We start from the raw sequence: 20,200 nt of genomic DNA on the forward strand, positions 1-20,200 counted from the left end.
ATTTCTGCTACTCTGAGCTCAATTTCAAGCTATTTTCAGTACTAAAACCAATCAAAATCATCTCCATTTCTGTAATATATCTTCCCTTCTATCAGATGAGACCAAGAAACCATGAATACAACCGTAAAAAACATACGAAAATGCACTGCAAAGTCAGTGTTTTAATCCAAGAACACGGTCGCATTTTTTTTCTCTCGTTATGCACTGTGTGCTGCAGGATTTGTTTTGTATGGTGCACACTTACCACACAGATGCATTCTCTCATATCTAGGCCCAAATTTATTGCTCACCACCTATCTGAGTGAGCTGAGCTCACGACATAGATCTATGGCTTGGACCCTCAAAGGGTTTTAAACATAACACATCACGACAATGAATTACACATACATCATTTTTTTTACGACCTGGAGACCTCAAGAAAAAAAAAAGTTTGTTTGCCATTTTTTATGGGTGCCAGGAATGTAACCCTATTTTCCCTAAAAGTTTTTCAGTTTGTATAACATGATTTTGTCTGACGAGTTTTCAGAAACATAATTACCGTGTTAATCGATGATCTACTGAACATTAATTTTAGCAAGATTACAATAGGTTGCTAATGTATGATTTCTGAATTATGACAAAATATCTGGGAAAAGTATGAGCAAAATTAATATGATAGGAGAATATAAAGATGGAATATAACATAAGTGATATTTGCAAAAATGAAAGGAAGGTGATGTTCTGATGCTGAAGGCAACTGATCCAAAGAACTGGAGGTATGTGCCCATTCCTCAAAGATTGTATGACCCCCTACAAGTTGAGCAATTTCCCCGTGGCATAGTAAAATAAAAAAAAAAAAAAGTATATAGGATGAACATGGCCCCCTTCAGTTACTCAACAGAAAAAGAAAGTCAAGAAATAGAATATTTGAAAACTTACCTATGTTTCTTTTTTATCTTCTCTTTAAGTGGTTTATCTGGATTTCCTAGATTCTTTTTTAACTTCTTACTCTTAAATTTTGTGAGAGATTTGGTACCTGGCCCAGCTCTTGCATCCACAACCTGCACAAAAAGTTTTGAAAACATTAAATTTTTATTTTACTAAAAAAATATATAGCATATTGTAACAAATGCAGCACTCATTCTCATCACATTGCTCCTTTTTTATTTAATGTCATATTTCCTCTCTTGCAAACCCTTCCAAACTCTTTTACCAACCTCTGTAGCTTCTCTGTCAAATTTCTTAATAGCACTGAGTCATCTACAACTCCCACTTTGTATCAGAATACAGCCTCTCCTCACTTAGCAACGTACTTGTTTACCGACGACTCGGACTTACGACGGGCTCTCTGACCAGTATGCATACTTAAATAATGCATATTAGAGCTGATTCCCTCTATTCTGTTTATTACAATATACAGTACACTGCTCTATAAACATTTAAAAATATACCAAAAATTTTATAAATGGTGCAAAGGTGACATTAAAACAATATCAAAGATGGTTGAAACAAACCCACTACTATTATAGTATGTATGCTCCTCACTTATCAACGAATTCGTTTACCAACATGGTCTTAGGAATGGAACTCTGTAGTTAAGTGAAGAGAGGCTGTATTTATATGAATACACCTACCATCCAACTTACGACCGAGTTCGGTTCCGAGAAACCGGTCGTAAGTCGAAATGGTCGTAAGTCGAGCTTTACTACTGAATATCAACAAAGCGTTTTTGTAATGACTATTTTATTGTTTTATTATGGTATTCCATGTTTTACTTTACTTTTTATGTTGTTAGCACTGTATTTTATACTGTAAGGTTTAGGATAAACACTGTGTACAACACAAATAGTTGTTTATTTCCCAGAAATTTGGCATAAAAAACACGGTCGTAAGTCGAGTGGTCGTAAGTCGAGCAGGTCGTAAGTCGGATGGTAGGTGTATTTATCTTTAAAGATCACATCTTCATTTCTCATTTCATCCTCTACAACACATTAAGTAACTGTGACATTATAACCATTGTCTAAGACTTACTCTTACTGGTAAACAGTCTCCTTTCTTACATACCCTACATAAACCTTTTACTTTTTTTTTTTTTTTTTTTTTTTTTACCTTTAACTGGCAGGACCCCCAAAATTAACCCTTAAACGGTCCAAACGTACATATACGTTCACTCGCGTAGCGCCCCAAATTTTTTGAGGAAAAAAGAAATCTTTTCTTTTAAAAGGAAAAAAGAGCATATGGTACCCAGGCATCCCCAATTATTTTAATATGGAACACAGTGAGTGCACACACCCATTCTCTCATGTCTAGGTGACTCAGGCTTATTGTGGCAATGTTGAATGAATGACAAAGAAAACGTATAGTATATACGTTTGGACCATTTAAGGGTTAAAAGCACTGACAATGCAGGGATTTAAAAAATCTATATACAGTGGAACCTTTGGTCACAAATGCTTCGGAACACGAACAAATCAGTTCACAACCAAAAAATTTGCCTAATTTTTGCATCTGGTCACGAACACATAATCGGGTGCCAAACAAACACAACCATGCCAATTTTCACATTCCATGCCATTTTTTCGAACTGGCCAAAAACAGAGAGTAAAGTGGGCAAAATTGCTGGTATAAATATCCCCAGGAGCTAACTCTGTGAGAGCCTAATTTTGTATGTTTTCCATCAAATTTCATACTTTTGGTTTCATTACCTTCAAAAAAAGATTCTCTGTCATTTCATAAGATAAATTTTTTGTTGTTGAAAATTCTTTGTCCCTGAGAGCAAGTTTGCGAGCAGGGTCGCAGGGTTAAGTGATAAGGAATCTAACACAAAGTGGAATTATCACAGATGCTTTTTGCTGATGACACTGTGCTTTTGGGAGATTCTGAAGAAAAGTTTCATAGAGTTGGTGGAAGAGTCTGAAAGGGTATGTAGAAGGGGGAAATTAAAAGTGGTGAACATAGGAAAGAGTAAGGTGATGAGGATAACAAAAAATTTAGGTAATGAAAGATTCGATATCAGATCGGAGGGAGGGAGTATGGAGGAAGTGAATATATTCAGATATTTGGGAGTGGACTTGTCAGCAGATGGGTCTATGAAAGATGAAGTGAATCACAGAATTGATGATGGGGAAAAGGTGAGTGGTGCACTGAGGAGTCTGTGGAGACAAAGAGGGAACTGTATGAGAAAGCAGAGGGAAATGTATGAGAGTTCAGTTATACCGACACTTTTATATGGTTGTGAAGCATGGGTGGTGAATGTTGCAACAAGGAGAAGGCTGGAGGCAATAGAGATACCATGTCTGAGGGCAATGTGCATAGTTTGGAAATTAGGAAGAGGTGTGGGGTTATTAAAAGTATTATTCAGAAGGCTGAGGAGGGGTTGTTGAAATGGTTCGGACATTTATAGAAGATGGAGCAAAATAGAATGACTTGGAGTGTGTATAAATCTGCAGTGGAAGAAAGGCGAGACAGGGGTCAGTAGGCCTAGGAAAGGCTGGAGGGAGGGGGTAAAGGAGGTTTTGTGGACAAGGGACTTGGACTTCCAGCAAGCATGCATGAGCGTGTTAGATAGGAGTGAGTGGAGACAAATGGTTTTTATGACTTGATGTGCTGCTGGAGTGTGAACAATGTAATATTTATGAAGGGATTCAGGGAAACCGGCAGGCCGGACTTGAGCGCTGGAGATAGGAAGCACAGTGCCTGCACTCTGAGGGAGTGTAGGCACATCTCTGGCAAGACAGTGTTGGAGTGAATGATGATGAAAGTGTTTCTTATTTTTCAGGTTACCCTGCCATGGTGGGTAATGGCCGATGTGTTAATAAAACAAAATAATATTTTAGGGTTGAGGGAATATCCTGTGTTATATAAACATAATGAAATTTGTGTGTCGTTAACACACCCAAGAAAATTTAATAAAACTGCAACTGCTTAATTTCAAGGTGTAATCCTCATCATAATATGGAATTATATCATTTGACTATATTGGGTTATCCTAGATTAAAGTTACAGTGTGCTTTTTTTGGGGCCGAATTCCACTGTTAGTACCATGAATTGTAATAAATTCTGAATGAATGAAGCATCTTCCTGACAGTTCCAAAGGCCCTCCCTTCATTATATATCTATAATAGTTAGGCAGTGTTACCCATGATGCACTGCATGGACTCACCTGGTCTTAGATTTTTTTCAAATTCATGAAGAGGTTGTAGGAGACCCATACAACGGAGTCAAGGACAAAAATATTGTGCATTCTAGTTCATTGGACATATCCTTGTCACCTGTGCACTAGTACATTGGTTACAGTTTAACCCTTTGACTGTCGCAGGCCCCTTTCTGAAACTGTCATTCTGTCGATAAATTTTTGGAAAAAAAAAAATTTCTTATGAAATGATAGAGAATCTTTTCCCAACGGTAATGACACCAAAAGTACGAAATTTGGTCGAAAACTCATGGAATTAGGCTCCCACGAAGTTAGTAGTCTCGGCGACATATACGCATCGGCGATTTTGCCAATTTTGAGCCCTGTTTATGGCCAATTCAGTTGACCAAATTCATAGCTATTTCTTTAGAACTCAATTTTATCTATCAGTTGAGTACAAGAAACCGCCCATTTACCGATTTGAACTACCCAATAAAGTGGTCAGAAATTGGCAATTTGGCCAATTTCATGCAAATTAAAAAAGATGCCAATTTCAAAACAGGGTTCAGAATAAACAATGTAGACATTCTTGGCACTAAAATAACACATCCTCTGTCCATTAGTCACGTCTCTAGGCCCCTCTCACATTACTATTGCTTTCTATTTTGATTTTTTATTCATACAAAAAATACAAAATTTACTGTTATGCAGACTACTGCATTATTGTAAAAATGGTATAAATAATATCAGTGCACTAGTGAAAGAATATAAGACTCCCCAGTTGAAGTGTACTGGCTGTGTGGAGTGATTTGCTTACTCCTGAACATTGGTAAAAATCGAACATTTCCGCTACTTTGAGCTCAATTTCAAGGTCCTTTTCGTGAAAGTAATCAAAATCATCTCTCTATAATATGTTTTCCATTTTATCACCCGAAACCATGAAAACGAGAATACAACGATAAATACTAGACAAAAATACACCTCAAAGTCGGCGTTTTAATCCAAAAAAACGGTCAGTTTTGTTTTTTCTCATTACGCACTGTGTGCTGCAGGTTTTTTTTTGTGGTGCACATTGACCACAGACCCATTCTGTCACATGTGGGCCTACCAGCTTTCCCCCGCTTGATTTGAAGCCGCTAGAATTTACACGTATAAATACGTCAGAAACAGTGGCGCGTAAGACGTATATATACGACTGAAACAGTCAAAGGGTTAAGGGCTAACCCTTTCAGTGGTAGTCATGCAGATCTATGTTACTGATGCTAGGGTTCTTTGTGCAGATCAACACACAAATTCCAGGGGCTTTAAATTTGGCACATGAGAAACAAAAAATAGAGGCCCCTGCAGTGAACTGAGGGGATGCCATATTTAGTACATCTTGTTCACCATGCCACATGGAAGCAAAGGCCTCACTCCCAGGCAAATTGACCTTAAAGTTTTATTCCCCAACAGCAGCTCCAGTAGCGAGAATTATGGAACTATTAATAAGTTCTTTGATTTTCAACATATAATGATCAAAAAAGATGCTTAGGAAATACCACTGCGTGATGACCACCGAATACCCTCTCATTTGACGTTTTGTTATCACTTCCTGCTATAGAAGAGAAGAAATGGGCTCAAAATATGTCTATGCACACATAACAAGGCACCCACCAAAGTGCAGACACACTTTATACGTACTGATGCACCTCACTTTGGGATGGTTTGACCTACGATATTCCAACTACAATGGTACAATAGTAATGCACATTCAGTAGTCATCAAACTTTAAATTTTGATGTATTCCCAGGTTAGTGATATGCTTGCTATAAGAAATTTATAATGAAAAGAAGCAAACTGACATCTTCCTGAAGATGTCTGCACCTGTTCCTGAACTACCAGCAAGTGTCAATGACCCAATGCCTTCCTCCCGAGCATCATCTTTCAGCAATTAATGTTAGTTCTATGCTTCACAATATCCTTCTGGCCCAGTGTGCTTTCAGCTGACTACATTAATGGTGAGGACCTGTACAACATATCAATACATGTATTGTAAAGCTTTTGTTTTGTACTGTACACTTACAGATAGGATAACTTGTATTCTTTTATTTACTTTTCAATACCAGTATTTAGTTACACTAATTATCTGTTTATTTACTAATTCAGTCAGGGCAGTTATTTATTTATTTATCACATATTCAACTTTAGATATTTTCAATGTACAATGGGTTCATCAGAACGTAACCCCATCATAAGCCAAGGAGCACCTGCAGTGTAAAACACCGCTGTGTATAGACATGCTTCAAGGACTTCCACAGACTGCACCAGTCTTAACCCTTTGACTGTCACAACCCCAAATCCTGAGGTGTCTCCTGGCATCGCAAAATATTTTGGGAAAAAAAAAAAAAATTATGAAATGATAGAGAATCTTTTCCCGATGGTAATGACACCAAAAGTATGAAATTTGATGGAAAACGTATGGAATTACGCTCTCGCAAAATTAGCGACCTCGGCGATATTTACGAATCGGTGATTTTGCCCACTCTGAGCCCTATTTTTGGTTAATTCCATTGTTTCAGTCGACCAAACTCATAGTTATTTCTTTAGAACTCCATTTGTTCTATCGATTGAGTACAAGAAACTGCCCATTTACCAATTTCAACTACCCAATAAAGTGGTCAGAAATTGACAATTTGGCCAATTTCATGTACAGTGGAACCTCAAATTTCGAACGTATCGCTTATCGAACTCTTCGAAAATAGAGCCCTTTTTTCGAACCAACTTTGTCCCTATTATCGAACTCGCCCCTATTTTCGAACCGCCGGGTACCGGACCTGTCTGGTAGCCTGCTCTGTCTGCGTCCCCACGCAGGTGCCGTGAGCCAGTCTGGTTTTGTTGATGCTTGAGCGAACACTAACCTGCTCTCTCATTCAAACGTTTCACGATTTTTTCATTATCTTTAGTGCTTGTGGGATTGTGAAATAAGCTACAATGGGCCCAAAGAAACTTGCTAGTGGTACCCCTGTGGTAAAGAAAGTGAGAAACACCATAGATGTGAAGAAGGAAATAATACAGAAGTGGAATGATGTCCAAATGTTTGTGGAGAAGTACCACCCTGAGCAAGCTGAAACAAGCCATCTTTGCAACAAGTTCGGTGACAGAAGCATGTCCCATTTTAGGGAAATCTTAGAGGCACCAGAAACAGAGGACTGTGGACAGTTATTTTGTGAGACAGGGGTCCAGTGACTATCAAGCTGGTCCTAGTGGCATTAAAAGACAGAAGGGAAGTAACCCCAGAGAGGGCTTTGATACCTAAAGTCCTGGAAACATAAACACATATGCAGTTTAATGTGATCCTTTATTGACAACGTTTTGCCCACACAGTGGGCCTTTTCAAGTCACACACAGATCTACCTGGGGTGTGACCTGAAAAAGCCCACTGTGTGGGCGAAACGTTGTCAATAAAGGATCACATTAAACTGCATATGTGTTTATGTTTCCATTGTGTCGGTATTTTATACCATTTATTTTCACCTAAAGTCCTCATGGAGGGAGATTCCCCTTTCAAACACTAACCCCAACTCCCTCTCTCCTCCTCGCTATCTTCCAGATGCCATCACCAGTCTTCAATAAAGGTAAGTAAAATGTTATTTTATATGTTTATTTAAATTTATTAATACATAATTGAACACTATATTTGTTGTGTATGTAAAAGTATAATTAATCTCTATAAAATGTATTTTTTTGTGAATATTTTTGGGTTTCTGGAACGGATTAATTTTATTTCCATTATTTCTTATGGGAAATACTGCTTTGCTTTTCAGGCTTTTCGAATTTAGAACTAACTCCTGGAATGGATTAAGCTCGATATTTGAGGTTCCACTGTAAATTAAAAAATATGCCAATTTCATAACAAGGTCCAGAATGAACAATGCAGACATTCCTGGCTTTAAAATAATGTTTTCTTTGTTCATCAGTCACATCTCCAGGCCCTTCTGATAATATTCTTGCTTTCTATTTTGAATTTTTATTCAAACAAAAAAATAGAAGATTTACTGTTATGCAGACTACTGCAATATTGTGATAATTGTATAAATAATATCAACCCATTCATGACTGCATATAAGAATGGCTAGTTGGACATTTATTGGACAATGACATTATTTGTTTACTCTTGAACATCGGCAAAAATCAAACATTTCCCCTACTTTGAGCTCCATTTCAAGGTCCTTTTCATAGTAAAACCAATCAAAATCACCTCCATTTCTATAATATGTTTTCCATTCTATCAAATGTGACTATGAAAATGAGAATAAAACCATAAAAACTATACGAAAATACACCTCAAAGTCGGCGTTTTAATCCAAAAACACGGTCAGATTTTTTTTTTATCCAAAAACACGGTCAGATTTTTTTTTTCTCATTATGCACTGCTTGCTGCAGGATTTTTTTATACTGCACACACTGACCACACAGACCCATTCTCTCACATGTGGGCCTACCAGCTTTCTCCCGCTTGATTTGAATTTTTGAGTAATATATATGTCAAACACATTGGCTCATAAGACGTATATGTATGACTGAAACACTCAAAGGGCTAGAAACATGACCACTGTCTGTATATATGTACATAAATGTTAGAACAGTGGTAATGTGAAACATTTATACCTGTCTGTGTTTACATTGTTGTGTAAACATGTTTTGTAAACAATGTGCTGATAACACTATTAGTGGAGTTGTGTTGCATACAACAGGTGGATATACGTACATAGTGCATGATATGAGTCTCATGGGCCAAAAAAGTTACTGGAAAATACAAAAAACTAGAAAACCCCAGAAAAAAGCACAAAATAATAAAATAGAAACAAGGAGCACATGGTAACTGCATATGTTGCCATTAGTGGGTCATCAGCTTTCAATTTCATGCCTTCGTATCTTGATAGGCACCAACGGAACTCCATTTTTTCATTACCACCAGAAAAATGTACTCTTTTAATTGATTTTTTTTTTTTTAAATATGGACACTGAGAGCAATTTTAATTTTGGGGCTTTGGTCAGTGAAAGGGTTAATAGGTATAAACTTCACACTACCTTTGATAGATGTCTACTTTGACATTACTTTCAACATATAACTGTTTACTCTGACATACTAGATTCTTCAGTAGTTGTCTGATACTAGATTGTGTGATGATCCACCCTGACATATTATTCATTAGCATTTCTTTACATTTTGGTACAGTTGCTATCTACTTTGGCACAATACAACTGTACCTGTACCTTCAGTGGTTGATTACTTATATAACAAAATCTGTACTCATGATCAATTAAGCAATACAGTGCTAATTTAATTCAGAATTAAAGATAGCCTATGCTAAATGGGTCAGGTGCTTGTATTACTCACTGAGGCATAAATGTGCTGAATGCAGTATAGTGGCTAACATTAAATACAACATACAAAAAATTTTAACATACATGATGCCAGTTGCGATCTGTTCCTTTTGGCAGTTTCTTCCAACGCTTCACTAGAAGTACACATGCATTGCAAATCTCCCCAGACCTTCTTTCTTTCAAGTTGAAACAGTCAACAAAATCATCTTCATACTTTTTTGAGTCTGTGAATCGTGAGCTGTAAAAAAATACAAAATTAAAGTTATATTTTTAATAATTAGTGTACAGTGTTTAAAGAGTACACAAAGTTTTACAGAGAGTACATAAATATTGTGCACAAATCTACTAGAATCCCACTCTCATCCATCCCCCCTGGCCCACGGCCAGGCTCTAGGAGCAGAAAGGACTCTCAAAACTCATCAAAGATACCCGTGGAGCAAGATGACAAGTCTCTTAGTTAGTGCAGAAGCAAGTGGTGAGAGATTAATATCCTGAAGAGTGAGGTGTAACAGCTTGGAGATGGTGCAATAGATGTCTTCAGCTACTCTACTGCTAACAAGTAAAAAAGTGGGAGATTGGCATAAATAAATTAACTCCAAATAACACACCAAGGATCTGTAACTAGTAAAACCTTAAAATAATGGATTAAAGTTAGATGAATTCCAGTTTAGAAAAGGTATAAAACACAAGTTTGTGAAAAGGAAAAAAAAAAAAAAAAGGAAAAAATCTGCCAAATAGTGATTGAAGCTAGTACCTTGGGGAGCTTCAACAACAGACTGGACAAATATATGAGTGACGGGGCTGCCTAGTATTGACCAACAATCCATCCTATTATTAATTATGCTCTTATGTACAAGGTATTTAAAAAAAAAATTAATAAGAAATAGCATGGATATGTAAGAGGCAGCCAGCAATGTTTTAGAGAAAAAAATATTTTTAGTTTAATATCTTTATTATGTACCCCATATCCATCCTGTGGGCAGTAGTGAAAAGATTACAGGGGCACATAATGGGTTCCGAGACTGGGCAACAAAGTTTAGACAGCTAAACAAGTTACAGTGGTAATGAACTATGTATTTACATGTTAATATCTGGCTACAATGCAGACATGAATTAGATCACAAAAATATTATCTTATATTTTAGCAAAGTATGCTTGTTAAAAAAAAAAAAAGTCTAAATGGTTATGCATTATCTACAGTGGGCAAATCTTGGTATTTTCCTGAATGGTTGATAGTATATCCACTGTGGATAAAATACCCTGACATTTCTTGGACATTTCTGAGTGATTTGTCTTTGAATTTATTAATTTCATTGTATTCCAGCACATAATGATACAAGGTGTAACAACTGTCCATTTGGCAAAGTTTACATATAGTTCAGTCTACATCATTTGGTGGTGGTGGTTGAACCTCTCAGACTCTGATAACCCAGCCAGAGCCAGGTGGTAGTGACATCCAAGAGTCTGCTTATTTTGTTGGATGTACCAAAGACATATGGATCCTCCTGCATGATACTGATGATAGGTGGACTGGTATCAATCTCCCTCAGTCTGAAGCCAATGAAATTCAGTTGAACTTCTTTTAGTATTACTGTTCTTAAACTGCTGACAGTCCAAGATTGTAATCTACTCCCTCTCTGAAGGCATGACTTTGCCAATTCATCAGTTCTATCATGCATCTGAAGACCAATGTGAGATGGAATCCACTCTCACTATGAAAATGTCACAGGTTTGTAAGAAAAAATGGAATTTGTGAGGCTAACTGAATTAGATCTGGTGTACATACGACATTTACATACCTTGGAGAAGAAATGCAGAGCGGCATATCCTGTCAGGAGTTCACACTTTTCTTAAGAACTGCCCCTCAATGAAGGCTCCTTGATGATGGCGAGGGGCTCCTGATTTAGGGAATTGGATCTGTGGTCCAGTTCCCCGAATTAAGCCTGAATACCTCCCCCCCAGGCGCTGTATAATCCTACGAGTTTAGCGCTTCCCCTTGATAATAATAATAATAATAATAATAATAATAATAATAATAATAATAATCTTAAGAACTGTTATGTACAAATTTTGTTTATCTCACTACACTACGTATCTCCTGTGAGCTGTTTCTCCGTCAATCATGTCAACAGCAGCTTTTCCATCTTTTCATTGACAGAGGTCCACTGCTTAGAAATTACTGTAATGCCCTCTGCTGGTGCTATAGCCTTTATAGACTCCTTCTGCTTCAGTATTGTACATATAGTAGAGGGGCTACGCTTGTATTCAACTCGCTAAGTCCTCAACTCTCATACCTAGTCTGTGCTTATTAATCATTTCTTGCTTTAATTCCATGCAAATCATCTTCTTTTTCTTCTCGGCACTGTCCATTGCACTTGCTTTCTTAGGACCCATGGTCAGAAGAAAGAAATCTGGCGAATTAACTGCACAAAACGTAAGGAAATCATAAGAATTCCTTGCACTGCGAGGGTAACTCCGTAAGCACATGTGCACTGGTGACCACTGTTTTGACTGACACTGCTGTCTGGAGGTGGTATGTACGCAGTACGTATATGCACGTACTATTATTATTATAATTATTATTAGCATTATTATTATTATCAATTTAGGGACCTGGAGCACAGATCAAATTCCCTAGATCAAGAGCCCCTCACCACATACATACATACGTACGTACTACAACTATGTACTACTATTATTACTACTAATAATAATAATCATTATTATAACAATAATAATAATACAATATAAAAGTAATAATAATAATAACAACAGTAAGGAGGAACTTCAAAAGGCTGCCAGTAGTTGGTGCCACTATCAGCAAAACATTGGTAACTACAACTGGTACACTCTGCACCTGTCAAGACTTAAGTAGTCTTAAGTAGGCAATTCTGCCCGAAATGCCTCGGCATTATAGTGGCTTTCTTTGCTCCAGTCATATTATGATACGTAAACAGACACTGTAACCTTTGCAAAGAAAGGGGAAGTTCGCATCCTGAAATTTCTTTTGTATCCTGAAGCAAAAAATCGACTGGACGACAGTTCATATCCTGAAAAGTTCGCATGGTGGGGCGTTCGTAACCCGAGGTTCCACTGTATTTCTTTTGTTTTGAAAGCTTTCATTATCCATTCCATCACTTCCCTAGCTTTTGCAATATTTACCTGATCCTGCTTTCTAAATAATAGGTCAGCTGACATTACACCCAGATCTTTCATATCGTTGCTTCATTTTAATAGATGGTCCTCTTGTTTAATATATCCAGTGCCCCTTTTGATTTTCTCATATTTACCATATCTGAGCAGTTGTAATTTATTACCAATGAACACCATGCTATTTTCTAATGCCCATCAAAGACTTTGCTGATAGCCTTCTTGCAACACCAGTAACACTGGTGCTGCAAGAAGCAAGGAGCAAGGGGATCATGACCCCTCCCTCATTCCACAGCGCTCGAGATGAGGGGAGGTCAGACATCATTCTCACATAATTTCAAGTCATGGTACCAGACTGGACGTTGTGATATCAGACACCTTTCTGGTGGCAAAAGCTCTTGCTTCACACGCTGAAGGTCCAGGTTCAATTCCCAGCAAAAGTTTAAACATTGGGCGTGTTTCCTTACACCGGTTACCTATGTTCACCCGTCAGTAAAATGGGTACCTGGGTGTTAGTCAACCGGTGTGGGTTGCATCCCATGACAAAACTAACCTAATTTGCCCAAAACAAGCGGCTTTCTATCGGCTATTGGCCGTTCCGCCACCAGCCGCTCACATCAGTCTGGCTGAGTCTCTGGGCAAGTGAGGAAGCCTCTGTTCATTCACCCAAACATTTCGCTATAATCCATTTTTTTTTTTGTGGTTACTGATTGAGTGCAACTGTGAAATAAGCAACCATGGGCCCAAATAAAATTCCTTTGGTAAAGAAAGTGAGAAACATGATGGAATTTAAGAAAGAAGTTGTTGAAAACTATGAGTGAAGGAGGAAGAGAGAGAGGAGAATGTGCCTTTTTCAGTGATTCTACGATATGTACGATACTAAAGCAGCAGGAGCCAATAAAGGCTATAGTGCCAGCCAGCGATAAAGTGTAGCATTAACAGTGTAGCAAGTAAGTTAAGAGATTAAGCGACAGAAAAAGACGACATGAAACTTAACTCCTCCAATGTTGTTAGAGGTATACAGGGCTACTGAAAACACTGCTGCCCTGCCTATCTTCTACCACCCTAAACCAATGCCAGCATCTCCTCCAAGGAACAGTAAGTGTAAATATTTCTTATTTATAAAGTGTATATATTTCTTATTTATAAATTAAAGTGTAAATAATTCTTATTTATAAATTACATACGTACATTGTGTGAATGGTGGTGGTAGCATAAGAGCATAAGCCGCATTACAGAATGGATATAAATGCTCTGGAAAATATACAAAGGAGGATGATAAAGTTGATCCCATGTATCAGAAATCGTCCCTATGAGGATAGACTGAGGACCCTGAATCTGCACTCTAGAAAGGCGTAGAATTAGGGGGGATATGATTGAGGTGTACAAATGGAAGACAGGAATAAATAAAGGGGATGTAAATAACGTGCTGAAAATATCTAGCCTAGATAGGACTCGTAGCAATGATTTTAAGTTGGAAAAATTCAAATTCAGAAAGGATATAGTAAAGCACTGGTTGTGGATGCGTGGAACAAACCCCCAAGTACAGTTATTGAGGCTAAAACGTTGTGTAGTTTTAAAAATAGGTTAGATAAATACATGAGTGGGTGTGGGTAGGTGTGAGTTGGACCTGATTAGTTTGTGCTACTAGGTCAGTTGCCGTGTTCCTTCCTTAAGTGAATGTGACCTGACCTGACTAGGTTGGGGCATTGGCTTAAGCCGGTAGGAGACTTGGACCTGCCTCGTATGGGCCAGTAGGCCTGTTGCAGTGTTCCTTCTTTCTTATGTTCTTATGCAAGTACGGCTTATGCTCTCAGGGGCCCTTATAAACCCAACAACACCACAACCACCACCATCACACGCCACAAACATAATGACATATGTTATTCATTCTAGAGTATATATCATGTTTCTATGTTATTAATATTGTTTATTATGCCATATTAGATGAACTGTGATAGATAAATAAGCCGTAGAGTTGATAAAAGTGTCATATTTAAGCCTCCCTTGCTGTTTTGCATATGCCAACAAGACACTTCAATAAAGGTAAAAGTGATTTAAATGTTCAGTTATCCATTTCGTTAGTCATTTATTTAGTTCTCATTGTTTTCTGTATGTAAAACTAGAGTTAATCTTTAAAAAATGCATTTTCTGTTAATATTTTTGGGCGTCTGAAACAGATTAATTGGATTTACATTAATTCTTATGGGAAATATTATTTCAGTTATTGGCCATTTCACTTTTAGGGCAACCTTCTGGAATGAATTACAGCCGATAACCGAGGATCCACTGTACATGTACTAGCAGAAATAAAGATATATTATTACACGTATTACCAATAGGGTCCTCTTGAACAACTCGCTTGTGTGTTTGCCAGAGAAAACTCCTATTGTTAGACATTCTAAAATAAGATATTAACTCTTTCACTGTCAGTGTCGTAACATTACGGCTTGCAAGCCAGTGTTGGTGCCATAATATGCCAAAATTCTGGCGGCTTCAAATCTAGCAGGAGAAAGTGGAAGGCCTACATGTGAGAGAATGGGTCTGCATGCTCAGTGCATGCACTAAAAAAAATCGGGGAGCCAGTGGTGCATTATGGAAATGCCATTTCAGTGGTCCTTGTTTACCATGCCTCACAGTAATAAATATCTCACTCCCTGGTGAACTGGGATTCTTTTCTTCCCAAGTGATAGTTCTAACACTGATGGAAGCGTCAATGAAGATGAATTTCATGGTTTTGAGGAGTTTGTGACTGTAAGCAATGCCCAGGATACCGGAAATAGTGCTGACAACCCAGATGACCCTCAACCCTCCACCTCTGGTGCTGACCCTTCTTGTTCACTTTCAGTTGTACCAGGGCAAAAGAGGAAACTCATTTCCCCATGTCCAGGGCTCAGATTTGAGCAGTGGTGATGATAGTGATTGTGATTTCCAAGTATACTTGCTGACAATTCCAGTAGCGACAGTGAAGAATATTCTCCAGTGAAGCGTCGATTTATATGATACTACACGCGTTCTGGTAGAGTGCCATGTGCTATTCCAAGTGGGAGGAGTACATCCCGTGACCAGGAAGAGATAGTGAAAATGATGATATTGTTACAACTGGGATGGATAATATACATGCGGTACCAGGCGGTAGTGGTGCCATGCGTCATGCGGCACCAGCAGCACCCCAGGCAGCTGGTAGACATGCCACTGACTCAGTACATCCACAACAAAGGCCTTCCTCAGCCACCCACACACCACAACAATCTGCACAGCCACAACCTGCACAACCACAACCACCTGTCAATATCCAGTACCCACCAGCAGACTGCATCTGGGATTGGCAGTAGGATCCCAATTTTGTTCCCAATCCCCATCACTATGATGACACTCAAAGTGGAATATGGCCATCTTGTACACTTGGTAACAATGCCACTGAACTACAATGTTTCGAGTTTTCTTTGATAAACCCCTGATGGAAATTATTGTTAGGGACAGTAACACATACAGTGGACCCTCAACCAACGATTTTAATCCGTTCCAGAGACCTTGTCCTTAGCTGAATTTATCGTTAGCCGAATTAATTTTCCCCATAAGAAATAATGGAAATCCAATTAATCCGTTCCAGACAGCCAAAAGTATTAAAAAAAATTTTTTTTTACATGAAATATACATTTCCCTACAAAGAAAACAATGAGACATGCACTATAAATACATAAATAATAAAATGACACTTGCTTTCATTGAAGAGTGCTGATGAGTGATGAGACACTGTTTTTCTTGAACACTCTGGGATTTTCTGAGTGATACATGTAAAGGCTTCACTTTGCAATCCCCACTAGCATTACAACCAAACATGAGAATTAGCCTGTCTTTCATAGGCTTGTGTCCTGGGAATGCCTTTTCCTCCTGAGTAATGTAGGCCCTGTTTGGCATTTTCTTCCAGAACAGCCCTGTTTCGTCACAACTGAATACAGGTCCCTCTCAACATTAGCGTTTTCAACTTTCGCGGGCTTCACACATTCGCAAATTCCCAACCACCAAATTTCCAGCCGCCAAATCATATTTAAGTTTCCCGCCACCTGCGAATCCCTACTACCCTCCCTCCAACCCCCACAACTGGCAGCCAGCCCTCCCACCACTGTGTGGTGAGTGTTTTGTTTGTTCATTATTTGCTATTAAACTACAGTATACGTAAATAGTGTAAACCCATTCATGACTGCATATTGGAATGGCTATTCGGACAGGTATTGGGCGGTGACATCATGTGTTTACTCTTGAACACAGCAATGAATCAAACATTTCTGCTACTGCTAATAACAACAACAGTAATAATAAAAATAATAATAATAATAATAATAATAATAATAATAACAATAATAAATACGATAGAATTGAAGAAGGAAATTGTACAAAAATACGAGGGAGTGGTTGACACATTGTCAGTGTGGCTTTGTTTATGCTGGAGTGAGCATTAGTCTCCGTGCTCTTCCAAACATTTCACAATAATTCACTGTGTTTGGTGCTTGTAGATTGAGTACGACTGGAGTGGTAGAGGCAGTGGTTGAGGAAGTGGTTGAGGCAGTGGGTGAGGTAGCGGTTGAGGCAATGGTAGAGGCAGCAGTTGAGGCAGTGGTTGAGGCAGTGGGTGAGGTAGCAGTTGAGGCAGTGGGTGAGGCAGTGGGTGAGGCAGTGGGTGAGGTAGCGGTTGAGGCAGTGGGCGAGGGAGCGGTTGAGGCAGCAGTTGAGGCAGTGGTTGAGGCAGTGGTATTTAATAACATACATGTTAATAATAACAATAATAATAACAATACATGTTATTAATAATAACATGTACTATTATTATTTATAACATACATGTTATTAAATACCACTACCTCAACTGCTGCCTCTACCAGTGCCTCAACCACTGCCTCTACCATTGCCTCAACTGCTGCCTCACCCACTGCCTCAACTGCTGCCTCAACCGCTTCCTCAACCACTGCCTCTACCACTCCAGTTGCACTCAATCTACAAGCACCAAACACAATGAATTACATATATTGTGAAATGTTTGGAAGAGCACGGAGACTAATGCTCACTCCAGCATAAACAAAGCCACACTGACGATGTGTCAACCACTCCCTCATATTTCTGTACAATTTCCTTCTGTAGATGAATGGTTCAGAGAACCGACATGTTGATAAATTAGACACATGTGCAACTCTTGGGTATCTTTATTGAGGAAACGTTTCGCCACACAGTGGCTTCATCAGTCCATACAAAGGAGAATCTTGAAGAACAGGAGGAGAATGAGGTAATCAGTCCCTCAACCTTGAGTCGATGTGGTCAGTCCATCAATCTTGAATAGATTGATGGACTGACCACATCGACTCAAGGTTGAGGGACTGATTACCTCATTCTCCTCCTGTTCTTCAAGATTCTCCTTTGTATGGACTGATGAAGCCACTGTGTGGCGAAACGTTTCCTCAATAAAGATACCCAAGAGTTGCACATGTGTCTAATTTATCCACAATTTCCTTCATCATTTCTATCGTATTTATTATTATTATTACTATTGTTATTACAGGTCCTCCATCACAAATTCGGCATCACTGGGACCTGTAGTGTGCTGGATTACTGAGTTTACCGGATTACAGAGTGGTTAGGTTAGAATACACTTAATAAAATTAACCAACTTGACTTGCACGAAGTTCATTGAACATCAGCAAAAATCAAACATTTCTGCTACTTTCACTCAATTTCAAGGTACTTTTTGTCATGAAAGCAATCAAAATCATGTCTATTTCTGTAATATATCTTCTATTCTATCAAACGAGTCCAAAAAAATGAGAATACAACCATAAAAACCATACGAAAATATACGGCAAAAAGGCGGCTAATGGCTGAGAAGTGAACTCCCTTATTTATCGTCCGTCTTTTTTATTTTTGTTGTACATTAAGAAGCATCTTTCCATCATACATTGCCCAAGTTTCAATGAGATAGCCCAACAAACAACCGAGAAAAAAAAATATTTACCAAAAATTATATATGGCAAGCCCAAGCCAGGTACTGGAAATAAGTCACTTTATCTGACTTTTTTTGGGTTATCCTAGGTTCTCTATACATACGCTGCTATGTATGATAATCTATGTAACTGTACTTGTGTATACCTGAATAAACTTATTTACTTCGAGTCTGTCAACTGAGTACAGTGGATCCCCCGCATACCGTTGGCCTTACATAACGTTAAATCCGCATACAGATACATTTTATCGCTAAGATTTTGCCTTGCATACCACTAAAAAACCCGCTCAACGCTGCTCGTCCAAGACGCATCTAATGTGCGGCCTTAGCCAGCCTCACATGTTCCGCCGGTGGCATTGTTTACCAGCCAGCCTCCGCGGTAACATCCAAGCATACAATCGGAACATTTCGTATTATTACAGTGTTTTTGGTGATTTTATCTGCAAAATAAGTGACCATGGGCCCCAAGAAAGCTTCTAGTGCCAACCCTACAGGAATAAGGGTGAGAATTACTATAGAGATGAAGAAAGAGATCATTGATAAGTATGAAAGTGGAGTGCGTGTCTCCGAGCTGGCCAGGTTGTATAATAAACCCCAGTCAACCATCGCTACTATTGTGGGCAACAAAAAGGGAATCAAGGAAGCTGTTCTTGCCAAAGCTTCAACTGTGTTTTCGAAACAGAGATCGCAAGTGATGGAAGATGTTGAGAGACTCTTATTGGTGTGGATAAATGAAAAACAGATAGCAGGAGATAGCATCTCTCAAGAGATCATAAGTGAAAAGGCTAGGAAGTTGCATCAGGATTTAATTAAAAAAATGCCTGCAACTAGTGATGATGTGAGTGAATTTAAGGCCAGCAAAGGTTGGTTTGAGAGATTTAACCCTTTCAGGGTCCGTCCCGTAGATCTACGGCTTTACGTTCAGGGTCCAAACCGTAGATCTACGTCATGAGCTCAGCTCACTCTGATAAACTGTGAGTGGTACATTTGGGCCTAGATATGAGAGAATACATCTATGAGGTATGTGTGCACCACATAAAACAGATCCTGCAGCACACTGTGTATGAGAGAAAAAAAACTGAAATCATGATTTTTCGATTAAAACAGCGACTTTGCAGTGTTTTTTCGTATGTTTTTTATAGTTGTATTTGCGATTTCTTGGTCTCATTTGATAGAAATGGAAGACATATTACAGAAATAGAGATGATTTTGATTGATTTTAGCACTGGAAATGGCTTGAAACTGAGCTCAAAGTAGCAGAAATGTTAAATTTTTGCCGATATTCAACAGTAAACAAACGACCTCACACGTCTAATACACGCCAGCTGGTGGGTCTAATATGCATTCACAAATATGGTGATGATATTTATACAATTATTACAATATTGCATAACAGTAAATCTTCTATTTTTTGGTGTGAATAAAAATTCATTATGTGAATAAAAAATAAAAATGGAATTTATTTGTAAAGCCTCAAAACGTAACTAATGAACAGAGGAAATGTTAGTTTAGTTCCAGGAATACCTACATTGTTTATTCTGGACCTTATTTTGAAATTGGAATATTTTGAACTTTGTGTT

The 20,200-nt window shown here is 38.3% G+C and overlaps 1 protein-coding gene across 1 annotated transcript in view; it reads right to left on the reverse strand.

Annotated features, from left to right (window-relative positions):
- Positions 1–892: 892 nt before the first annotated feature.
- Positions 893–20,200, reverse strand: part of LOC128686374 (SIN3-HDAC complex-associated factor) — a 129,440-nt gene continuing 110,132 nt past the window's right edge. Inside the window, exons 3-4 of the mRNA XM_070080289.1 lie at positions 9,563–9,716; positions 893–1,040 (exon numbers count right to left, since the gene is read on the reverse strand). Coding sequence (XP_069936390.1) covers positions 915–1,040; positions 9,563–9,716 — 280 coding nt within the window. The 3' untranslated portion in view covers positions 893–914. The remainder of the gene's footprint in view (positions 1,041–9,562; positions 9,717–20,200) is intronic.

This window comes from Cherax quadricarinatus, unplaced genomic scaffold (assembly GCF_038502225.1).
Source record: "Cherax quadricarinatus isolate ZL_2023a unplaced genomic scaffold, ASM3850222v1 Contig283, whole genome shotgun sequence".
Taxonomy (NCBI): Eukaryota; Metazoa; Arthropoda; class Malacostraca; order Decapoda; family Parastacidae; genus Cherax; species Cherax quadricarinatus.